At 50.5% G+C, this 24,726-nt stretch overlaps 1 protein-coding gene and 1 long non-coding RNA gene across 8 annotated transcripts in view; both read left to right on the forward strand.

The window, feature by feature from the left end:
* The first annotated feature begins 343 nt into the window (after window positions 1–343).
* OTX2 (orthodenticle homeobox 2) lies at window positions 344–9,667 on the forward strand. Of its 6 annotated transcripts, XM_002718264.6 has the most exons (5): window positions 344–386; window positions 556–628; window positions 4,856–5,071; window positions 5,954–6,105; window positions 8,014–9,667. In XM_002718264.6, the coding sequence occupies exons 3-5, from the start codon at window positions 4,975–4,977 to the stop codon at window positions 8,632–8,634; spliced, it is 870 nt and encodes a 289-aa protein (XP_002718310.1). In that variant the 5' UTR covers window positions 344–386; window positions 556–628; window positions 4,856–4,974; the 3' UTR covers window positions 8,635–9,667. The 6 variants fall into 6 exon arrangements, with proteins under 6 accessions (XP_002718310.1, XP_089165379.1, XP_051678880.1 ...); XM_089309253.1 differs by lacking the exons at window positions 344–386; window positions 556–628 and adding an exon at window positions 2,260–2,277 and having other exon boundaries at window positions 5,930–6,105; XM_051822920.3 differs by lacking the exons at window positions 344–386; window positions 556–628 and adding an exon at window positions 2,389–2,546 and having other exon boundaries at window positions 5,930–6,105.
* Window positions 9,668–15,002: 5,335 nt separating this feature from the next.
* The window catches only part of LOC103351261 (uncharacterized), a 73,045-nt gene continuing 63,321 nt past the window's right edge, over window positions 15,003–24,726 (forward strand). Inside the window, exon 1 of one of the 2 annotated variants that reach the window (XR_007910574.3) lies at window positions 15,003–15,281. This is a non-coding gene — a long non-coding RNA (uncharacterized LOC103351261). The remainder of the gene's footprint in view (window positions 15,282–24,726) is intronic. The other variant, XR_011380445.2, reaches the window with a different exon arrangement.

Here is a 24,726-nt window from a genome sequence, read left to right on the forward strand (position 1 = left end):
CGGGCCCTGCCTGTCCGTCATGTTCTTTATACACTTGGTTCACACGCCCCGGCCCGCAACGTGTGTTTTAAGCGGAGCCCGGTGTCTTTCAAGAACATTCTGGTAATGTCGGAGGCCTGGATTTGTTGCCTGCTCGTCCCCCCGTGCAGCAGCGGCCTGTTTTCCTCCCCCTGTTGTGTGTGTTTTTATTATTTTCCCTCTGGCTTAGATGTGTCAATCATTCTCTCCCTGCCATTGGTTGGATAGTTTGCGTCAAAAAGTTGCCAGAGAGGCGCTTTCTCAGCAAATCTCCCTGAGAGCGGAACCGGCCTCAGCTCCGACTCAGCCTGCACTGTTATGAAAAATAAAAAATCGCCAGCGCAGCCCTCACTCGCCACGTCCACTTTGTACGTATCGCACGGGGGCCCACGCGTGTTCCCAGCCCCGGCCACTGTCCGCATTTTCCGCTCTTTAAAAAAATTTTTTTTTTTGCTTCTGTTTGACTTTTTTTTGTGTGTATGTGGAAAGGGAAGACTGCACGGTTTCTAACGCAATACTCTTATTAATTTCTTTTAGGATAGCTGGCTACTTGGGATTTTGAAGGATAATTCGATTGCCCCCACCCCCTAACCTCCAATGCGGCTGTGAGGTAAGTGTGTCCGTCACCACCTGCCGGACCGGCCGGCGCGCCTCGGTCAGCGCGGAGCCCTTCTGAGGCTGATGCGGCTGTGTTGTTTTGTTTTGTTTTGTTTTTCCCTTACCAGTCTTGAGGTGTTACTCGTGAAGTGTTAGATCGCTGGGAAGATTTCGCCATCTGGAGAGGAAGGCGGGAGGGGAGGGAGAGAGCGTGTTCGCGGGGGTCGCCGGGGAGCCCCCGGGTCCGGTGTGGGGGCCTTCGCAGGGGTTTTTGTCCCCGATTCGGTTTTTATGTCCACGCGGCTTTGGTCTCCGCGCGATTGGGCGTTTTGGGCCCCAGTTTCCGGCTGATCCCAAGGACGTGTGTAGAGTCCGAGACAAAAAAAAAAAAAAAAAAATGCAGATGTAGCTTGAGGAATGGATTCAAACGATCCTGAGGAAAAGGTAGGCGCCCCTGCGGGCTGCGCCCCGAGGCTCGGCTCGCTCGCCGGTCGGCCCCGGCCTGCGGCGCGGCCCCGGCGCCCGCCTGCTCCGCAGAGAACGCGAGCCGGGGAGCCGAGCGGATAACCGGGCAGGCGGGCGGCGCGGGCGTGCTCTCCGCCCGGCCCGGAGCTGCCCCGTTCTCGGCCTCCTCCCAAGGCCTCCTGGTCTCCCCTTCCTTTTTAATCCCCTTCCCCTCCCCCCCAAGTCCTGGGAGTGCCCCCCCGCCCCCCAACACTCCATCGGCGGTCGCGGTGCCAGACCCGGGCCCCCAGGCCGAACGGAGGTGCCAGCATCGGTTTTCAAGGCGGCTGAGCTCGGGCCGGTCCCGGGCCAGCCGCGCCGACCCTCGGCGCGCACCTGGGGCGGGCGGAAGCGCCGGCGAGTGGCCCCTGCTCCGCCCGAGGCCGCCCCGGGGCCGGGAATCCTCCCGCTCGCCGCTCCCTCCCCAGGCTCGAGGCCGAAGTGGGGCCGGGGGCCGGCTGGGGCCGAGGGGTGCGCCGAGGCCCTCGCCGCCTCTGCTCGCGGGCTGCGGGGGAAAGATCCGCGGTCAGGGGGCGCCGCCAACTCCGACGAAGTCTTGGAGCGGATGGGTGGAGGGGCCGTCCCTTTTGGGGGGACCCTGCGTTGGAGCCCCAGGCTCCCTCCTCGGCGTGCGGGACTAGTGCGCTCTGCCGGGTGGGTGGCCGGGCAGTTGCCCCGTCCAGGCCGGAGCTGCGGGGCTCTGGGTTTCTGGTGCTCGCCCCGGGACTTTGTTGCAGGCACGGGAGAGGCACTGGCGAGGAAAGCCCTCCCTCCGCTCGCCGAGCCGCCCGGGGCTGGCTCCCAACCTCCGCGAATAGTCAAGGCCAAGCCCGCCGGCGCGCGGCTTCCCCTCCCTCGCGGGGGCAGCGTCGCTCGATTCCCTCAGGCCACAAACTTTCCCTCGAGTTGGCCCGGGAGAGGCGCGCGGCGCTGCCGTCTGCGCCGCCCGCTCCCGCCGCGTCCACGCGGGCCCCCCAGCCGCAGGCCACGGTGGCCCCGTCCGCCTGGTGGTGTCGCCCCTCCGTCAGGCAGGAAATTAATCAGCCCGGACGAGCCGCGGCGCTGAGCACGGCGGCCTGTAATTAAGGGACGTGTGCCCCTCGGATTATCTCGTTAGTTTATCAAGAAAACATTTATTATAATTAATTCTCGGACGAGGTAATTATTATTGAGCGAGGACACAGCAACTGGTAGACGGGCTTCTTGGAAGGAGAAAAAAAAAAACATACACACCCGAGGGGGGGAGGGAGAGGGGGGAGGCGACAGATTGCACGAATTGACCGTTAGATATAAGGCTGCGCGGCCCGGCGCGGGCAGTGGAGCGGGACCTCGGCGCCAGCGCTGCGGGCCAGGGACCCGGGACCCAGCCGCTCGCGCCTTGGAGGTGTGGGCGCCACCGGCGACGGGGACTCGGCGCGCGCTCCTAGGTACGCGTTCTGCAGAGGCCGCGGCGTCTCGGGAGCAGGAGGAGGGGGCTTGTGCTTTTGAACAGGGGCTTTTCTCCCACCCCGGCCTGGACTGGATCGGGAGGGGAAGGGATGGAGAGGCGTCCCTGCTGGTCTCCTAAGTTAGACGCGGGAGGCCCTCGGCCCCGTCCCTGGAGCAGTGCATCCCTGGCAGGCTGTGAGGGGACGTCGGGGTTTTGTGTTTGCTTTTCTTTCTCCCCTTTTCCTTTGAAAGGCGCATCCACGTGTAAAAGAGAACAGAGCCTATCCTGGGAATTTTAGCCATTTTGCCGGGGTTCTGGGCAAAGGAAGCCCAAGAAGGATCTTAGTGCTGTTGTTTACTGCTTGCTGTAGCTTTTTTTTTTTTTTTTTAATGTTGCATGTGCTACTTTATCGTAAAATGGCTCAGACATTTCTAATCGGGTAAGGGCTAAGGTGTCAGAGCGCTTCCACCTCTCTCGTGGGTACCGTCTGATGGGATTTTAGGTTTCTCTGTAGTACTTTGGAACTTTCCAAGGTTAGTAAGATTTTTATCCAACAAAAAGGGAACTCCGGCATAGAGGCTATTTAAATAAATAAATGACTATTTTAAAGCGATATTATTTTCTAAGGCTCCAAATCACGGCATCTTGAGAGGAAAACACAATATAATACCTTTGTTATAGGAGCAACTAGTTTTACCGATGAATAAACACGCACCCGCCCAAGAATGACATGTCTAAAATTACATTAATTAGATCCTAGGGTGGGGAAACATGACTTTTGTGCTCAGATTTAAATCAGGAAAAAGTTGTGGTTACCGAGCTCCATTTGTAGAACTCTGGGCCTTGATGTCTCCGGCTACGTAAATGGGAAAACCTGGGGTCCTTAAAACTCAGCAAGACCTTGGTAAAAAGTAAGAGAGAACCCCTAATCTTGTATCCGCCATTTTGAAGCAATCTCTCACAGTGTCAAAGTTCCAAAGTTAGAGATCCTTGCAGGCTGGGGCCACGGTTTTTTAGGAATATAAAGGCCAGGCTTGCAAACCACCAGCCTGCAGGAACATCTATTTTGGATCTCGGATCTCTTTGCTGAACAGGAGGGCGGGAGAACTCAGTGGAGGAAAGTCACTTTCTTTTTCTTCCTTTGTTTCCCTTGGAGTTCTTTTTCTTAATACAATTGTAGGAAACTTGGAAGGGAGGGAGAAAGCCTATCAGCTTTGCAACTTTGGGTGTTTGCGGGTAGGTACTTTCTTCTGAATTAAAACCTGCGGAGGACAGAGTTAACAGGGAACTGCGGCAGCTGCTGAGGACCCAAATGTCCGAAATGCTGCCCTCCTGCAGGAGCCCCCCCCCCCATCAAGCTCAACGTGGAAGCGGCGTGCAGCACAGATGCAAGTCCTTTCTACTTGCAAATGTGGGGTCCTGTCATTATCTGATTGGTGGGATTCTAACTTTACTTGAGAATTTCTGCCAATCTTGGAGACGTTTTTGCTGTACGTTTAAATATTTGAGGGGTGTCGATTAAAAGTCAAATACTTGTTTGTTTAGCTCTAGTTCTTTAGACACATATAATCAAGGTTCTCCAAAACCCTAATAAATCTGTTACTTACCTCGAAATCTAATTACCCACACTACTAATTAGGTGAAAATGATTACTGGAAATGACTTCCAATGTGGAATAATAGTGGTTGAGCAGTTTTCTCAAGTTTGTTGCTTAAGCAAGTTGGTATTTTAGATGTTAAATGCACTGACATTTTAGGTTCGCAGCAGTGGAAAGTGGTAAAAAGCTAAGATAATTAAAATCTCTGCCACGGAAAGGCAACAGTCTGGGGAGAGGTGGATTTCTTGAATTGTTTCTTTGTTTCTCACCAATGGGCTTTGTTATCAGCATTATTTATTTAGCCAAAGAGTTCTTTGTCTCTGCAAATGGCCCCAATCAAGTTTTGTTTGAGACAATTAGCTAGTGCCAGCCAACGAGTCCTATGCAAATGTTGGGGGTCGGAATGCAGCGAGTGCGTTTGAAGGCTGGGGTTTTGTTCCTGGGGAAGGCAGATTGTAATTGCTTTCCTCGCGTACTTTTTTTTTTTTTTTTTTTTTTGTAAGTTTAGGCTGGGGGTGGGGAAGACAGGTTTATCTGGTCTTCCTCCATCCCCTCTAGTTCCAGAGCAGCTGAGAGTGAGCGGGTGGGGGCTGCCTCTGCTGTGCCTGCCCCGGGTTCTTTCCAAGTTATTGGTGGTGAACGCAGGAGAGCTGCGGCCGCCAAAGGAGTAAACCAGCAACCTCTGTTTGTTTGTTTTGCTTTGCTCTTAGTTCCATCACTGCAAACCCACCCACTGAGGACCCTGAACCTGTCCTCCCCCGGCGAATCTAGACCTTCCGGCTGGGTGCCCCCGATCTGGGCCGACTTTGTGCCACCAAACAACCTTAGCATGATGTCTTATCTCAAGCAACCGCCTTACGCAGTCAATGGGCTGAGTCTGACCACTTCGGGAATGGATTTGCTGCACCCCTCCGTGGGCTACCCGGGTAAGTGCGCCCTGCGTCACGCCTGCTCTCCCCACCCCAGCTCCACGCGACGTCCCCTCTGGGTTTATTCTTCCGAAGCAGCAGCTTAGAGCCACCGGGCATTTGCTGACCCGGGAGAGAACAGGACTGGGGAAGAAGCGAATAGGTGGGACAGCAACAGTTACAGGAAAACACACCGTTCCCCTCTTACTTCGAATGAATGGGGAAAAGGCACGGAGATGGAGCAAGGAGGGGTTCTAGCCTTATCTCCCTGCCGGGTTCCTCCGCCGCGCGCTCCTGGAGGGGCCGGGTTTTCTCGCCCCCAGGCCTTTGCGGTTCTCCCCGCCGCGCCCAGGGATTCCCATCTGACATCCAGGCCCTGAGCCTTTAATCCCAGGGGGTGTGACTTTGCCCCGGTGCGGTGCTTTCCCTTCCGCCCAGATTTGTTTTTCTAAAATCCTCGTATCCGTAAGAACTATGTCCCCATTGTAAAGATGGAGGGAAGAGCCCTTGGAACGTTAAGAGCCTTGGGAGCCGGATGGAGGCGCGCGGTCATTCCCGGAATGACATTTTTGTTTGTGCTATGGGTTGGGGGTTGATTTTGGAGCTTGGGTTGGTTCGTGTCCCTTTGATTTCGTTGGTTTTGTAAGCTTTCGAAGTGAGGGTCTGCCGGGGGCGATTTCCAAAGTCAGGCGGAGAAGAGGCCGCTCCTGGAAGGGGCAGCGTGTCAAGGGCCTGGGGTGCCGAGGCCCGGCCAGGGCGGTGGAGAGCGTTGGTGGGCTCGGGGTTGACCGACTGGGAGGAGCGGGCGCTGGGGGCTGGGGGAGTCGGAGGGCCCCGCAGCCCCAGTGACTGAGAAACTGCTCCCCCACCCTAAAGGGCCCTGGGCTTCTTGTCCCGCAGCCACCCCCCGGAAGCAGCGCCGCGAGCGGACCACGTTCACCCGCGCGCAGCTGGATGTGCTGGAAGCGCTCTTCGCCAAGACTCGGTACCCAGACATCTTCATGCGCGAGGAGGTGGCGCTGAAAATCAACCTGCCCGAGTCCAGGGTACAGGTAGGGCAGATGCTGACGGCTCCCCTTCCTGCCCGCGCCGCCCCTCCCCCAAGCCTGGTGTGAGTGGAGGACCCAGGAGAGCCCCAGGTCTGGGCCTCGACAAAGGAAGGCTTGAAACACTAAACAGCCCGGGGAGGAGGGCGGGGCCTGGAGGCCTTTTTACCTTCCCTCCCACCCCCACCTAATCCTGTCAGCAAGGGTCTCCTGGCCCAGGTGGCCAGCAAGGTAAGAGGGGGCGATTTAGCTACAGAGATAAAGTCCCAGCGCCTCTGCTCTTCAGTTGACAGAGTCCCAGCCCTGGGCAGATTTCAAGGGTGGTCACAGGGTATTTAACTCTTGCCTTTCCCTAAGTGGAAATCTCCCCTATTCTCATGGACTTTTAAGGGTTGGAAAAATTTACCCCTAAATATTTTCACAGGTGGGAAATATTTTCATAGATGAAGAAATAGAGTGACTAGCTTGCTCAAGGTCAGACCTAGGTTTGGAAGCAGAGCCAGACTGTAGAAGTAGCTGGTGCTTTCCCAAATAAATGAACACCCTAAGAGTGTGTTTCCTTTGACTCCTTAGGGATTGAATAGAATTTGCTAGCTCTAGGTCATTTAACAGATGAAATAGCTACATAATATCCTTGGTGACATTCCACACCCGTTCTCTCCCAGTCAGTCTTCCTAAACTTTGACCCTAAGCTGGAGAGGAAAAGTCAATTCCAACTTGCCTCCGGAGCAAGTCCCACATGGAGTTCTTTTGAAAGAGCATTTAGCACCTAAGCCACATACACACCTGGGACACTTCTTCAGCTAGGACGTGTTGTTGGAAGTGTCAGAAGTGACAGACGCTGGTGTGAACTGTGAATCAGGAGAGAGGCTCTGGTAAAGTGGGCTGGAAGGAGTTTAGCACCTGTGAGGTTGAAGCAACATCCTCACTGGAAGAAAACACTTGGTTCTGAATGGTTGGCGTTGAACTTGGCCTTGGTGGCACGTCTTTTCCCATGGCCATGGCACCCATGTGGAGAGTTCATTCAGGAGTACAACTAAGGACCAGAAAATGCCAGAAGTTACTCCCATCAGCCCCCTCACCACCGAGCACAGCCTCTTCACAGAGCATGTAGATGGCTGCTCAAGAGAATTTTCCAAGTCACAGGCAGAGGAATCAGTTGACAAGCCGTCGAGCATAGGTCAGGGTACAGTCTACGTCCTGAGTGGCATGGTGTTGAAGGCACAGACTCATGTCTGGGAGACAGTAAAGAGGTCTGACTCCAGCCCAATGCAGGGGATGCGTACGCTATGCCATTTGCCACCAAGCAGCCTTTAGCAAATGATGGCTCCCAGACCTCTTAGCTCAGCGGGATCCTGTCTTCTCCTTGGTGCTTTCTGCTGTGAATCTTTCTAGAAGAGACGAAAAGTGGGGTGAGGGGATCAGCCTTGGTTTTGCCAGTTGCTCCCTGGAGGGTGGACTGTGTGCTATTTGGGTCTGGATCGTTCTTGTTAGCATGCAGTGATGGAATTGTTTCTCCTCACTTCTCTTGTGTTTCTCTCCAGAAGGCATTGATGCATTCTATTTCATTGGGAGAGTATTCCATAATAGAGTTGGATCACTGTGTGTATGTGCATTGGAGTTGAAAAAGGATAAGAAAGGGATGTGGAGAATTTTTAGCCATCTGATCTGGGGGATTGTCTTAAATTGTATTGTTCTGGGCTAGGATTAAAACAGGTTTCAGTGCTTGTAGACACAGCCTTTCCAACTTTCTTATAGTTCCAGGAGAACATATGGGAATGTCACATAACAGGTCTTCAGAGCCAGGGACACTGTCTGCCTAGCTCATCAAGGACAGATATATAAGCTGGGAGCCACTCTTATCCTTTAAGAATTATTGAAATCACGTTAAAAGAAGTTTCTTTCCCTTTCAAGGTGTGGTTTAAGAACCGAAGAGCTAAGTGTCGCCAACAACAGCAACAGCAACAGAATGGTGGTCAGAACAAAGTGAGACCTGCCAAAAAGAAGACCTCTCCGGCTCGGGAAGTGAGTTCAGAGAGTGGAGCAAGTGGCCAGTTCACTCCCCCCTCTAGCACCTCTGTCCCGACCATTGCGAGCAGCAGTGCTCCTGTGTCTATCTGGAGCCCAGCTTCCATCTCCCCACTGTCAGACCCCTTGTCCACCTCCTCCTCCTGCATGCAGAGGTCCTACCCCATGACCTATACTCAGGCTTCAGGTTATAGTCAAGGATATGCGGGCTCAACTTCCTACTTTGGGGGCATGGACTGTGGATCTTACTTGACCCCTATGCATCACCAGCTTCCTGGACCTGGGGCCGCCCTCAGTCCCATGGGTACCAATGCAGTTACCAGCCATCTCAATCAGTCCCCAGCTTCTCTTTCCACCCAGGGATATGGAGCTTCAAGCTTGGGTTTTAACTCAACCACTGATTGCTTGGATTATAAGGACCAAACTGCCTCCTGGAAGCTTAACTTCAATGCTGACTGCTTGGATTATAAAGATCAGACATCCTCGTGGAAATTCCAGGTTTTGTGAAGACCCATAGAACCTCTTTTTGTGGGTGATTTTTAAATATACTGGGCTGGACATTCCGGTTTTAGCCAGGCATTGGTTAAAAGAATTAGATGGAATGATGCTCAGACTCCTCTGATCAAAGTTCCAGGAGGCATAGAAGGAAAAATGGAGGGCCTTAGAGGGGCCTGCCAACCAGCAACCTGAAATGGACAAACCAATCTACTTAAGATCCTGTCATAGTTTTAGATTATTGGTTTTCCTGATTTGCAGAGTGATCAAAAGCATTCTAGCCATGTGCGACCAAACACCACCAAAAATAAACAAGATGAAACAAAACTAAGCTGTGAGAGAAGGGAGGCAAGGGCCTAGCCTTCTTAAACAGAGGTGTTCCAATGTTTTAGCCAATCCTTGGTTGAATCTTAGGAATGAACAGTGTCTCAAGCTCATTCACGTTTCATGACCAACTGGTAGTTGGCACTGAAAACCTTTTCAGGGCTGTGTGAATTGTGCGACTGATTGTCCTAGATGCACTACTTTATTTAAAAAAAAATAATGTTCATAAGGAGTCAATATGTAGTTTAAGAGACAATCAGTGTGTGTCTTATATAAATGGTACATCTGTGGTTTTTAATCTGTGCTAGACTTCAAAACTGTGATCTCCTGTTCTTGTATGCAACCATGAACTCCACCTCTGCAGGAGTTCTTCTGTGATTAAATAGGTAATAATTATAAGCAAAATTCAGAGCAACTGAGTGCTACCTAAAAAAGGATTACCTGTGGCTGGAGGTGAGCTGCACTGAAACTTCCTGGCGTCATGTCTCTGGACAAGGAGAGTAAGAAGAGAAGCAAGGACGCTAACTCCTCTGTACTTTACTGTTGGTAAGCCTAGCAGTGAAGAGACGTTGGTCAATTGCTCTGACCCTGATGCTTTTTTAAATTGAGATCGTTGTTGTTTATGCTTGCAGATGTTAACTGGAAAAGTTATATATGCATAAACCTTTTCTTCCTGGATTTGGCAGATCTGTATAATTATATTAAAATGGTTCTAGCACAATGTTGGGTCCCGTTTAATTTGCACCATTGTTTTTGAATGAGAAGCCTGCATTCGGCCTCTCCTCCCAAAACGTTTGTGTTAGGGCAGAGAGGCAATTAGCAGACTTTCTTTTTACTTTTAATTTTTTGGCTCATCTGTGGATGAACTAGCTGTGGGTGACAACGGTGTGTAAACTTCTCATGACTCATCAGGATGGCTCAGAAATGGCATTTCCATTTAGGATCCTGTTCCCCCTGTTTTTCCTTCCCTGCCACAAATCTGAACTATTTCTTAGGCATTTGGTTTTTAAAAATAGATCATTTCTTTTTCTTTCTTTCTTTCTTTCTTTCTTTCTTTCTTTCTTTCTTTCTTTCTTTCTTTCTAAGCAAGGGGGGAAGAACTGGCGTGTCTCCGAGAAACTGAGAATGACAAGAATTTCTTGTTTCCATTCTCTTATTTGGTTCAGGGGGTTTTCTTTTAACTTCCAAAAAAAATCTGAGGTAAACATGAGAGGGAGTGTAATCAGAATCTGAAAGCAATTCAGGCAGAAATGATTTCTGAACAAAAGAGTTTCAGAAAAGTTTTAAAACCTATAATTTTAGTAGTTGAACATAAGGTACCCTGGTCAGATTTTTTTTTTAAAACAGTGCTGCGGAGAAAGATTGGGTCCCCTTTCCCGGTGTTTTATTGAACTAGTGACCAGGAAAGACAAGGGACCCAGGACCATGGGCTCCTCCAGTAAAAGCAACATTTAATTTCCTTTTGCATTTCTCATGCCCTTAAACTGGATCCAAACTAAGTGACTTTTGCTTGGAACTTTAGCTGTGCTGGGTGAGCAGTCGGCGGCCTTTTGTTTTCTGGCTGTCGCCTGGCTGTGCCTGGCTGTGCCTGCCGCCTTGAGCCCGGTGTGACCTTGCCTCCTAAGGACATTGCAGTACTGCTAAGGAAATGCCATCCAAGGACCCACACGGATGGCAGACTTGCATGGCGAGACTGGCCATCACCTCCTGGTGATAACTCATCCATCACCTTAGGCTACCCGGGCGGGAGACCAGGACCCAGGGCCCAGAGACAGTCTTGGCTTGGTTTTCTCAGATTCAGGGGCTTGCTCTCCCTGGCTTTCCTCAGGCAATCATAAAGCCGATCCCAAAGAGCCGACCGCTCCCACAGTTCTCGGGATGCCTCCCCAAGGGCTGGGCAAGACGGTCGTTGCTCCGAAGGACAGTCAGGCAGAGGGGGCGCTGGGCCCTTCTGACATTTTTCCCCTAGTCTTGGCACAACGGCAGTGCCTCAGAAATGAATCCCCGTGACGGCGGGGAGCGAGGCGAGGCGGGCGGCCGGGCCCCCTGGCTTTCAGCCTATGCAGAGGTCCTGGTCCCCGCTCCTGGTCCAGGGGAAGAAGCCCCAACATGGCGAAGCCGGCCGCCGGTGGCGATGGAGCGGCCCCGGGTCGGCGCCTAGCACGGACAAGGGTGGGGTGGATCCGTGGCCCCAAACCTCTACCTTCCCACAGAGATTTTGTGTTTCACCCTGGGGAGTGCTTCTTCCTGTACGGATAACAGGAGAAATTCCAGGGAGCCTGTTCAGTGCGGGCCTTGGAGCCCTCCGGGCGTTAGGGGACGGTCAGTGTCCTCCACGCGCGCGCTCGCCCGAGGTCCCCACCCCACCCCACCCTGGCCCCTCGCAGCCGAGGCCCCCGGCGGGCGCCGCCGGCCCCAGCCCGCTCCGCGGTGCCCCGGGGAGCGAGTCGTGACGGAATTACCTGCGAGAGAGGCGCACTCCCGGCCGGGCCCAGGGATCCCGCCCAGCCCCGCGGCCCAGGCCCTGGCCCCGCCGGGTCCCGCGTTCTCTCTGGCATGGTGGGAGTCCAGGGTCTCCGCCTCGGGGCCTGGAGTCGCTGGACCGAGCTCCCCCGCCCGCAGCGCACCGCGTCCGGCCCGCGCGCCCCAGCCCACCCGGGCTTCTGAATTCTGGGCGGCCTGGCGGAGTTCAGGGGTCACTCGGGTTTTGGTGGTGAAGGGCGGCCGGGCGCGGGAAGCACTGAGAGCCGGCGAGCTGGGTCCCTGCGTCCATCGGACCGGGGACTAGGGGACTAGGACCGGCCAGAGAGGCCGATGAGAGCCGGGCGGTTCCACGACTCCCGCGGGGATGCGCCTCGGACAGCTGGGGAGGGGAGCGCTCCACGGGCGGGGACTCGGGCGTCCAGGGCCCACCAGGCCTCCCCTGGGCACCAGGAGCTCTCCCGGGAAAGCCGGGTGCTTGGGCTGTGGCGTCGGGGTTGGGGATCGGCCCTGCGCCGGGGACACCGGCCGGCCGTGGACCGAGGCTTTCCGGACGAGCCGGAAGGATTCTCGGTGACCCTGAGCTCATCCCGTTTCTTCCACTTCCCTGTATTTCGTTTTTAACCGAGGGCCTTCTCTTTCCCTTTTCGGATCCGGCACGGCACTCGGCGGCTCTGAGGGCCGGAGGCCGGTTCTGGGATGGGGAACGCGGTCCCCGCGGCGTCCGGGCAGCCCATTCCGGTTACCTGCAGGGCGGGGGCCGCAGCCAGTGCCCGCCTCCACTTAACCAGAAGCAGGCGCGCTGGCGGCGGCCGGGACGCGCACACCACAAGTTCAAACCCGCATTCTCACTCCTGGCGACAACCTCGCTGTTGCACAAAGCTGTAACCCAAAACCCCAAACCAGGCGTGCCAGTGCTGGGTGGTGGCTTAATGCATACAGAGACACGTTCTAAATCATGCCAGAGACAACGCAAAACAGTTGGGCGCATCCCACGAAAGTGGCAGGAAACAACCGGAAAGGGAAGATGTAAGGTCGGACTCTGCCGCGACCTCCGCCTGGCTGCTTCCAGACCTGTAGGGAGGACAGCCACCTCCCTTTCGTGCCACCAAATGGTCCAAGTCTCCCCCCACGCGTCTGCATGCCCAGATCTTCGACCAGTACCCTGAGCACCTCTCATGTTCCCTCCTGAACTGCCTGCCAAGGTGCCCTGATAAAGCCTGATTCTCCCAGCTGCCTCCTTTCCGCCTTGGGTTAGTGCAGATACAAAAGATGGGGAGCCCTGGGACTTCCTCCCGAGATGGGGAGAGCGCAAACCCCAAACAAAACCCACCCTGATGTTTTTCAGTAGTAGGCTCTGAAACTACACAGATTATGGGATTTGTCTCGGACAGAATTAACTTTACATGTGAAACCAGAGTGCGCCTGTGTATTGAGATGCGTTGTGTAGGATTGCTTGGAGCATCTCTTTCAAACTGCGTGTTAATAGCAACGTGAGATCTTAAATAATAATGATTTTTTTAACCTTATGAAAACAAAATCTAGACAGTGTTTGGGAAGAGTAGTTTCTCGGGGCGGTGGGGGGGGGGGGGGAGTAGTTCGAAGGAAAAGGAACCAAACCAGGCACTGGAGGGAGCTTCTATATGCAGAAGTGGCTGGAGAGGGGGAGGAAGCAGGCAGGCATTGGAGAGGGCTTCCCCAGGCACCAGTCCCCACAATCAAGGGCCAGACTTCCTGTCTTGCAAGCACTGTGTTTTAGGTTGAAAAACCAACCCGCTGCTGACTGCAAACAAACAACAAGCAAATTCAAATAAAGGAGCCCCAAGTCCAACCCATTTGATCAAAGACAACTGTAGGTGCCAGGGCAGCCTGGCTGTCACTGGGGGAGGGTCACTTCAAATTTTGTTTTTCTCCTAGAGGGAAAGTCAAACAGCATGAGGTCACTTTCATTCCTTAATCTTCTCCACCCTTTACCTTCAATTCTTAGTGGAAACATTATTTTTTTTTTTGGGTGGGGGCGGGGGAAGAATCCCACAGCAAATATAATGGGTGAAGTTGGAATTGACTTCAGTTTCTGCACCCCAAGGGAAAAAGGGCGTCCTAGAATCAGATGGGATCCTGCTTTCCTTTGTCTATTGCAGGATTGGGAAGGGGGCTTTACCCTTAGGGATTTCTTAGTCTACATCACAAGGAGGCATTTCCAGCCAAGGACTTGTTTAAAAATAAGATCCCAGCGTCTAGCAGTCATAGAGCTGTTATTTTGCCCCCTCTTGGACTGCCCATGAAAGGGACCAGCAAATGCCACCTTTGGGACCACCCAGGTCCCTCAGGTAAAGGCTGGGAAGTGCCTCTTAGAGATAGACCCCAAGTGGGGTGCAAGCGCCCTGCCCCCATCCTCCCAACGGGAAGAGTCAAAATCACTCATCACAGCCTTGAGTTGTTTAAAAAAAAAAATCTGTCCCTAGAACCAATAGTCACATTTTCGGATCGTGGACCATTAATAAAAATCTCCTTAACATTCAAATGGTTGTAAAATGCGTTGACAGCAGATTACGGGGGCCTAATGGACGTCGTGCGTGTGATAACGTGGTCCTTGCGAGCCGAGGTTCCAGAATGGCATCTGACCACAGCCACCTGATTATCAGCTTAGAGCCAAACCACACTTTAGCTGCGATGCTCTTAAGAGGGGCTCTCGCCGGCAGAGCGTTCTTCATCTAACCGGTTTAACAACCGCTCGGTGTCCTGGAAAAGGGAAAGCGAGGCCTGCCCGCCCGCAGGCGCCAGGTCACCGCCAGGTGTCAGAGGGGCAGGTCGGAGGCCTGGGCTCCTCCCCTCCCCGGCGCTGTGACCGGGCGATGTCCTCGGGGCGGTGGCTCTGGCACGTCGAGGTCCAGCCCCCGGCGCGTGGCCCGCGGTGCGCTGGACCTGCAGGCACCAGGAGGGAGCGGGTCCCGGGGTACCTCCGGAGAACTGGGCAGGCAACGGCCGGGTGTTTCCATTCTCCAACCCAGCTCCAGCCTCAGCCGCGGTCCCCGGGAGCTGTGCCTCCCCTGGCTGCAGGGTGCACACCGCATCGCCCTGGAGCTCCCCCTGGACCCCGCGCCGCCCTCCGGGGCTCCTGTCACAGGGTCCGGGGAGAGCACCGAGGGGTCGGGGGGCTGCTCGGGAAGCAGAGAGGCTGTTGTCTGGCCCGCTGCGTAGGACAAATGGGGTCGCCGCTCCTGCCCCGCATCTCCGATGGGCATCACCCGCGGGAGCAAGACTCGAACCCGCACGTGCCCCGGCCGCCAGGTCGCCTGCAGGGCTGCAGCCGGGGTCGCTCAGGCCTGGCGGGACGGAGGCTCGGGCCCAGAGGCGCGGAGCAGTCACGGGGCCGGGGAGCTCCACGCCTGCCTCCCGCCACCGCTTCTGTGGGCCCGCGACCAGCCGGTGTGAGAGTGGGGGGCCGCGATTCCGCCGTCCGTCGCCGGACAAACGAGCGGACTCCCTGTAGTTCCTCGTGTTGAAAAGGGCGGGAGGCGGACTTGGCTCCTGGCTCCTCGGCCTGGCCGGGCCTGCACCCCGGAACCGAGTGTGCCAGGGCCCGCAAGACGCAGCCGGCGCCGTCCCCGGGCGTCGCGGAAGTGCTCCCCGGGCACTCGGGGCCTGGGAGGCCGGCTGGCGGCCGCTTCCGGTTCCAATTCGAGGCCTCACCAGCTGGCGCGTGGAGCGGTCGCCACCCCGTGCCAGGGCCCGTTTAGACGGCTGGTTTAACGAATTGGCCTAATATGAATTTGACTTAGAGCTTTTGAACACTACGGGTGCGCATATAGAGCCCTCCCTCCCGCACAATTCCTTCTTGGCTTCGAATCCAAGTAAGTTTGATGACGTCTGAGTGATGTTGGGCTCTGGGCTTCCTGCCATGCTTGGTGTTACAGGAGGCAGAGGGTTGGACAAAAATGAAATAGAAATAAATATATTTGACTATCAAAAGATATATTTAACTAGACGTCTCCGGTGAAGAGGTAATTTTGGAAGGAGCAATCGCAGTTACTTTTAAATAGATGCAAGTGTGTCATGGAAATGCATCTTTCAATAGATCCTGTGATGGAATCGATTTTATTTTTACTAATAGCCTCAGCTGACCACTTGACGCTTTAGGAGCCTAAGAGGCACTGGGCCTGTCTGTTAATCACCTTCAACCAGAAGCCTTCGTCTGGTCTGGCAGCTGTGTCGCCAGGACCTGAGAAGTGGAAAACTTGGCACAGTCGTGCACGCACCAGTTTCAAGGACAGGCAGTTTGAACGGATTGAACTACTAATCTTGATCTTTCTTTTTTTATTTATTTATTGTAAAATGTATTTATTTATTTGAAAGGTAGAGTTACAGTGGGGGAGGGATCGTCCAGCCACTGGTTCACTCCCCCAGATGGCTGGGACTGGGCCAGACCTAAGCCAGCAGGGGGTAATCCCATCCAGGTCTCCCACCTGGGTCTTGGGCCGTCTTCCACTGCTTTCCCAGGTGCATTAGCAGAGAGCTGGATCAGATAGCAGCTGGGACTCGAATCTGCTCCTGCTCATTTTAAATAGGTGCATTGCATTGGTTCTATTTTTCTTTTCCTTCATATATATATATATTGGTTAGAGAGGAGAGTGGTAATAACACACATGCCTGAGTTGATATCTTTTTCTGAGATTCTTGGACTTGTGGTTCAGGTAGCTTTTGGGGACAGTTGTTGTTCATGGTTAGGTTTTATAGAATGAGTTAATTCCTTTGATTGTATGGAAAATTTTTTTTGTCTAGGTGTAGAATAGTTTTTCTGTCCTATAGAAGAGCCAAAGCTTTCACCAAATTCCCAAAAGGATCTGAAACCATCCATAATTAAGAGTCATTGGTGTTTATGATGCACATGTGGTTAAAAAGGGTGAACTTAGAAACTTATGTATTTTTTGGTGACAACTGGACACGATGGCAGCACGATAAAATTTAAATATAACTTTTTTTTTTAAAAATTCCCACTCATCTCTAAATTCTGCCCATTTAGGCCTAATTTGAATTATTGTTCATGAGGCTATTTATATATGACAAATTGTTAATTAACAGGAGAACTAGGTAAGCATGATTTTTTTTAAAGAATTATTTATTTATTTGAAAGGCAGCAGCAGTGGGAGGACTTTCATTCTCTGGTTCGCTCCCTGAATGCCGGTAACAGCTGGGAGTAGACCAGGCTGAAGCCAGGTGCTGGGAACTCCGTCTGGGTCTCCCACATGGGTGGCGGGGACCCAGACACTTGGGCCATCAGCTGCTGCCTTCCTGGATGTGTTAGCAGGAAACTGGATTGGAAACAGAGCAACAGGTGCTTGAGCTAATGCAGACATCCCAAGTAGCAGCTTAATCTTCTGCACCACAATGCCTGCTCCAAGAGGGATTTTTAATAGTGTTGACACAAGAAATGTAAAGTAGAAAATGTAAGCAGAATTTTAATTATTCAGATTAAAAAGTTTCTTTAACCAAAACAAACCAAACAACAATACCAAAAAAACCCAATTGTCTGGCCCTGATTAAACATTTTGGGACATTTAATCTGAATTGATTCTCTCTGTGCATGTGTGTGTGTTAATACATAAATTGACCAGCCATGCCTCAGTTTCCAAGTTTTTAAGTTTGATGTTTGTCAAAGGTGGATGAAACGATAGGCAAGGGAGGTGGGACCTGTGCCTTAGAAGGAGGACATGGCTATAGATCAGATGGCAGGATCAACTGCAGGGGACCCAGGGCTGAACTGAGACTAAATACTCAGAGGCCTGTCATTCAGGATACACAGACCTTGCCCATTCCCCCGACCCAGAACTCCCCGGCTTACTTCCAGCCTTGTCTGAGAGGATATCTTCCATTAGTGCAAGAGGGGGTATAATCTATGGGTTTATTTAGCATTTGATCCTTGTTCGGAGGCTTCCATTTAGAGGAACCATTGCAGCTAAGATTTGGATCTGGTCCCTAAAATAGCCTGAACCTGGTGACCTCAGGCAAGTAGACGCAAGATACTAGCAATTTATTTCATATCAGCTCCCAAGCCATCACCAGATGATAACAGCCCTTGGACACTGTTAATCTCTGCTTGATTCAAACTGGTGACCGCAAGGTGAAAGGCAAGGGTGTTATCTCTGAGCAATTCATGTGGCCTTCCACAGATTGCTAGTTGGACCAATACAGTTGAAGCCTCTTCTCCAGTGGTTACTTTAAAAATTTCATATCCAAAGTCTTTGGTCTTTGTTGGACTGGAAGGTAGGAGGGCTTTATCAAGGAAAATGCCCGAGGGCCAAGATGTGGGAGCTTAGAATCCAATACAAATTAGAAAGGTTGGAAAGGTAACTGTGTGTGTGCTGCCTAACATCACTGTGACCACGACTAGAAAAAGCCTCTGGAAAGAGATGTGTTCGCCAAGCAGCACAGGGAAAATACACCTTGAGAAATGAAAGGCCAAGTCTTGTCTTAGAATTGTTTTGTTTTGAAATTGGCTTTCTTTTCCCAATCAGTAAGGTCAGTACAGATCACTGTATGACCATTCAGCATCCGTCTGGGGTCAGATGGGGCTGGGGAAAGTGGGGAGAAGCATGGAAAATAAAGGAAAGGCATGCGCTGGTGAACATAAGCTGTCCTTTTGGTGCCCAGAGGAAAACCAGGCTAAGTGGCTTTTGGGGTTACTAATACTATTTGTACTTAGCAAATATGTAGGGTGAACATTTTAACCTTATATTCCAGGGTACTCATCTCTAGCCCAAAGTCCTAGAAATGTGCGTTTACTGCTTGGTAGAATTATTCTACCCTTGCTACCCAAATATCCTAGTTATGCTTCTGTTTGGTTTTGTTAGATCACACTAGAGAGTACTGTCAGATGAAAAATTAAAGAGGTTTCAAAAATACTGCAGATATTTTAATAATCTTTATTTTTAAGGTCTGGTCCATGCATTGGAAGCAGGTTATTGATAGTAAAAATATAAACAAATTACTTTAAGTCTTTTTAGCAATAAGCTCTTTTGGATAGGATCAAAAACCAACTTGACATACACAGAATTTAGAATTGTTTTAAACAAACAATGTCCTCAACAAACAATGTCACAGAGACATCCCATCATATTGTTCTATAACTTCATTCCTACATCCTTTGTTTGCTGCTCTACCTTTTTAATTAACTGGTATTTGCACACACTACTCCCATTGTTTGGTATCTTTTCCCCAAAAATGATACACTAAATAAACACTAAGAATAATTACTAATGGGGCAACAGTTGTTGCAGGGTGGATGCATTTATGACATTCCTAAAAAGTCACTGATAAAGTGGTGTGTTTTGTTATACTGTGTAATTGTCTAAGTGATTGTGGAGAAACAGGGTGTGGAATAAACACTGAAGTGTTGTTACTGCTTAAAGTCAGCTTGGCTCCATTGTCCTGCTGACACAAGCTTTAAACAGCATAAAGAGAGTTCAACATTTGCCTGGCCATGTAAACCATCATGGTTAGAGGGGTTGCAAGGGATTGCAATCTCAGGACTATCTTTCCATGGTAGTGTCTGTGTGCTCCATGAAATGGGAACCGAGTAGAACCTGGATTCTAGAAAGGGAGATCCGGCCTCTCTTCTCTTGGTCTAGTGCTGCCACATCTTGATTATGATGGTCTTCATGGTGGTGATGGGATTGATCACCCACATTGGAATTATTTACATGTATCTTAAACCAATCAGTAGAGCACTAGACTAGGTAATTTACTCAGCCTTTCAAGATCTATCTAGACTTGAACATTTACTACTTTCTAGAGCTCAGCTTTCATTTTAGATCTAGAGCTTTCACCAGTGTGCATTTCATTGATGCCAAGAGGAAACTGTGCCTTCCCTTGTAGAACTATGGTCTCTGCTCATCCTGCTCCTCTTTTCTGAATTGAACTTTTATTTATTTGAAAGGCAGAGAGAGAGAGAGAGAGAGAGAGAGAAGGAGAGATCTTTCATCCTCTGGTTCACTCTCTAAATGGGCACAACAGCTGGAGTTGAGCCAGGATAAAGCCAGGAACCAGGAACTCCATCTGGTTCTCCTACATGGGTGACAGGAACCCATGTAGCTGGCTATCATGTGCTGCTCCCAGGCTCATTAGCAGGGAGCTAGATTGGAAAGAAGGAGCTGGAGTTGGATTCCAGGCACTCCAATATGGGAAGCAGGTGTCTCAAGCAGTGCCTTAACCTGCCACACCACAATCCTCACCCCTAAAACATTTCTTAGGAAGGCGTTTAGACTTCCAGGTGCCTTAGAAAACCTAAATCAGGGGGCTGGCGCTGTGGCTTAGTGAGCTGAGTTTCTACCTGTGGCGCTGGAATCCCATGTGGGCACTGGTTCTAGTCCTGGCTGCTCTTATTCTGATCCAGCTTTCTGCTATGGTGTGGAAAGCGGTAGAAGATGGCCCAAATGCTTGGGTCCCTGCACCCACATGATCAGTGCAGATCACCTTCAGATCAGCGCAGCTGCGGCCATTGCGGCCATCTGGGGATTGAACTAGTGGGTGGAAGACCTCTCTCTCGCTCTCTCTCTGTCTCTTCCCCTGCCTCTCTTTAACTCTGCCTTCCAAATAAATTAATCTTTTTTTAAAAAGAAGATAGATTATATAACATTATCTACTATATATCAAACTATTGATGTGGCATAACCGCATGGCTAAATTCATTTTGTGTTTGTCTTTTGTTCAACACTCAAAGTAATCATAGGATTTTAGAAATCTGTGAATATGTTTGGAAAGAAGGAAATAAGAGCAAAGACAAGTTTGACAAGGGGATCAAGTTTTAACAACACAAATCATACTACTGTTTTTGTAGTCCTCTCCACTTAAGATCTAGAATATTTCTCTGGTTCTGTGTGTAGCTGTTTCCCAGTTCTGAGCACTCAGAACATCAGCCTGCTCTCACTGTAGTTAAGAATGACACGGGCATGTTTATTACCATATAATGTAGATCAATTCATGTCTAAAAACTCTGTGAAAACATGCTTTCATTTTCCTTTAAACGCAGTTCAAACAGAGCTGCCAACACATTTCACACTTTGCCTCCTAAATGCTGGCATTTCATAAGAAAAGTGAAGTCAAGCAATTTAGTAATAAAGTAATGAAGACCTTGTAAATTGGGCTTTTGGTTTAAAAAAGTCAGAAAATAATTGGGAATAAAAAAGACTTTATGCAAATCAACTAGTATAGATGATGGCAGAAGGAGAAGAGAACAGGGTAATGAATTTGTTCAAATGAATTTACTGAAGACAGCAATTCAGCTCTCTAAGGAATTACAAAGAAAATGAGCAAGTGGCTAGAGGGGCTGATATCTCAAGAAAGCCTGAATAGGCAGAATGGACCCCATTTGCAAAGAGCAAAGCTCTCTTTAGTCATCAGCTTCAGCAGTTCCTCAACACTCAGGTCTGTGCGCACAAGCAATTTAAAACTGCAAAAGCAAAATGTGTCTCAGAACACAGGCAGGGAGGTAAGACCTCCTTTGTGATGTCCGCAGTGGAGCAGGCACCTGGCAACCACCTGCAGGTGTCTGAAAAGGCATCACGCACCAGTCAGACTTGTCCAGGTCCCTCCATGGGGCTCATTTGCAAAGAGATGAAAATGAGGAATTGCCCTCTCACCAGCTATGGAAGTGCCCCTCAGGGAAGTGGCCGAGACTCCAGGTTAGAACATTGAAAGCTAGCAAGGACTGAACCCTTGGAATTAAGCCTTGGGGGATTGTCTGGCATTAGCAGAAGGGTGACTTACTACTAAATGACCTGGTAGGTGTGGGTTTCCATCTCTAATTTATCTGACTGTATGCTTATTAAACACTACTCTTTATTTTTCAATTCTCTCGACAGTTATGTCACTAATGGTGTTATTGCCAAAGGGATTTCTAGGTTCATGTGGATTTGCATTTGTTCCAGGAGGAAATGTGGTTACTTAATAGGAGTTAGTCAGTATTTGCCTAGAAGACAGCTTCAGATTTGACCTCCTCAGGAGACTGAATAACCAAGCACGGGGCCAGCTTCCCACGTCTGCTGTAGACTTCTCCCAACAGCAGACACTAACTATGTTACTAACAATTACACGAATAGTAAATTCATATGTTTTTCTGGCTCCAGAGATGTTAACATGTTAGAATGGCTAAAGGAAGGTGTTTCTCGGTGTCAGACTTCCTCAAAAATTGTTTCCACTTATGCTTTCTTTAGGGTATAAGAAAATTAGAGCTATCATAAAGATGTAGCTGTTCTTTCGGCAAATATTTGAGGGTCTTGTCCAAACCAGGCACCATTCTGGGTCTGGAACACACAAGGGTTCACATGTATTTTTAAGGCATGAGTGGTGATTAGGAGTCAAACATTTCTGCAACGGAGGGAGTGCATTGACTGCTGTGGCGTAGTGGGTAGAGCCGCTTCCTGCAGTGCTGCCATCCCATATGGGCACCAGTTCGAGTCCCGGCTGCTCCACTTCTGATCCAGCTCTCTACCATGGCCTGGGAAAAGCAGTAGAAGATGGCCCAAGTTCTTGGGCCCCTGCACCTGTGTGAGAAACCTGGAAGAAGCTCCTGGCTTCTGGCTTCAGATCGGCACAGCTATGGCCATTGAGGCCATCTGGGGAGTGAACCAGTGGATGGAAGACCTCTCTCTCTCTGCCTCTACCCTCTGTAACTCTGCCTTTCAAATAAATAAATAATAAATAAATATTTTTTAAAAAAATGTATATGGAAATGGGAATGACACCAGAGCCTAATGATTGTCAGCATCCTAAGGAAAAAAAAAACAAAAACAAAAACACATTGAACTAGAACTCAGTGATGAATTGATTAGGGAATGGCGATGCAGTTTGTGATAATCCTTGCCTGAGTCTCCAGGGCCCTCTCCGGGTATCCTCGGGGTGGGAGGTAGCAGGAGCACACGGGGCACTTTGCCCTGAGAACTCACATGGGTCTCACGTAAGGCTCCGTGGCTGCTGAGGCTCCATATGGTGTCCCTTATCGTGGCCCTGTTGTGTGACAGTTACTGCTAACAAAGCTTGGCTTTGCCTTGAATGTCTTTGAAACTACCCCTGCCCTCATCCTCTCCAATTGCCTCAATCAAACCAACTCCTAAAAAAACAAGGCTGTTAAAGGAATGGCCAAAGTGTCACTGGAATGGGCAAAAGCAATTACTTAGTGTTTTCGACAGGCATTCTGATTGTAAGTGAAAGAAAGGCCCTTTTGGAAAAGACAGTCCATTAAGAGACCACTTAATGTTTAATTACATGCGGTTGGAAACTCGGCAGAGCAGCAGCCCAGCCAAATAGGTCATCAGAGCATAAGACAGAAACAGTGCTGATGCCGAGTTTCCTTTTGAGTTCCAGGTACAAAAACTCAGCCCAGAGTGCTGTATTCTCACACCCGGGCCACGATAATGCTTAATTATCACTGTCCCTGTGGTGTAATGTGATCCTGGAAAATGTCATGAAAGAATTCCTCCAAATTGTTTGTTTCTTTGCCCTTCCTCCTCCTCCCCCCTCCCCCGTTTCTGTTTCTTGGCTCTGTTCTTGTTCTGTAGTTGCCTTTCCCCCTCTCCTTCCTCCCTCCAAGTGGTATTGTGAGGTTGAATTCACCAGGTGTGCAAACTTCCTCCCTCATCTGACACTTCTTTGGCAGAAAGCACAGGTAGCTCAGCAGGTATTGTCAGGGTCAAGTTAAAAAATAACAGAACCTGCCAATGCAGATTTCCTTCTTGTGGTGCCTGGCATCAATGCCTTCTCAAAAAGGCTGCCGTGGCTTTCACATTTCCCTTTTTACAGCTGGTGTGAACTTGGCAGTCCACCCACAACGCGTCACCTTCCTCCCACCCAGCCCTAGTCGGGACAGGAGGATGGCCAGCACTTCAAGTCACAAGGCCGGTGGAGACGTGGTTGGAAGCAGGATGGTGAACTACTTTATTCTATTTAGAAAAAAAAAAGCTAATTGGGAAAACTGCCATTGTTAGTTCCCAGCTCAGACCTCAGTAGTCATTCTTGGGCCCTTAGCTCGTTAGAACTGAGCTGTCTTGGTAAAATATTGAAGGTGTTTACATAAATCTGTGTTTGTCTTCATTCTGGTTTAAAACTAGAAGAAAACATGCTATATGTAGTGAGTTATGTGCCAGGTAATTGTCAAATTGCTAGTTCAACTTTGAGAAAAATAACAGGGTTGATTTTGAGAAAAATAACAGAAGGTATTTTTGTTTTTGTTTTATTTTTCATGTTCTAGTAGTTATCCTGTACCTTAGCAGTAATAGTCCTACTGGGGAGAAAAAAGTGAAAGTACATGTCTTAAAAGCTCAGACATGCTACTGGATGGACGTTTAGCCTAACAATGAAGCGTTCACGTCCCATATCAGACACCTGGGTTTGGCTTCTGGCTCCAGCTTCCTGCTAATGCAGACCCATGGAGGCAAAGGGCATAACTCCAGTATTTGGGTTCCCTGCCACCCATGTGGGAGACCTGGGTTGAGTTTTTGGTTCCCAGCTTCAGCCCAACCCAGTCCAGGCTGTTGTGGGCATTTGAGGAGTGACCCAGTGGATGGGAACTTTGTCTGTCTCTCTATCTCTCAAATAAATAAATAAAAAGGAATTTTTTTATTTTTTTTATTTTATTATTTTTTTGACAGGCAGAGTGGACAGTGAGAGAGAGAGACACAGAGAAAGGTCTTCCTTTGCCATTGGTTCACCCTCCAATGGCCGCCGCGGCTGGCGCGCTGCGGCCGGCGCACCGCGCTGATCCGATGGCAGGAGCCAGGAGCCAGGTGCTTTTCCTGGTCTCCCATGGGGTGCAGGGCCCAAGCACCTGGGCCATCCTCCACTGCACTCCCTGGCCACAGCAGAGGGCTGGCCTGGAAGAGGGGCAACCGGGACAGAATCCGGCGCCCCGACCGGGACTAGAACCCGGTGTGCCGGCGCCGCAAGGCGGAGGATTAGCCTAGTGAGCCGCGGCGCCGGCCAAAAAGGAATTTTTTTAAAAAGGAAAGGAAAGCTTTGTCTAGATTCCACAGCTCTTTCTGAGAGGGATGGCCCAAAATGTTCCCAAATCCCCAGAATGGTGTATCCGAAGTGACGCTCCTGAACCTTATCAATGGCCAATGCGCCCAACACACTGTTGAGTTGCAGTGAAGTGGAGTGTTCAAGTCAGTTGGTTTTCTACATCCATGTGATGCTGTCCTTCGTAGCACAGTGAGATTATATTTTGACACCTTCCTCAATGAGTGTGCAATTCCTCATTTCTTCTGCATCTGCCGTGGGGCTGAGCTTGTACACAGCTGACCAAGC

This window comes from Oryctolagus cuniculus, chromosome 12, assembly GCF_051225735.1.
Source record: "Oryctolagus cuniculus isolate XC-2025 breed Fujian yellow rabbit chromosome 12, ASM5122573v1, whole genome shotgun sequence".
Lineage (NCBI taxonomy): Eukaryota > Metazoa > Chordata > Mammalia > Lagomorpha > Leporidae > Oryctolagus > Oryctolagus cuniculus.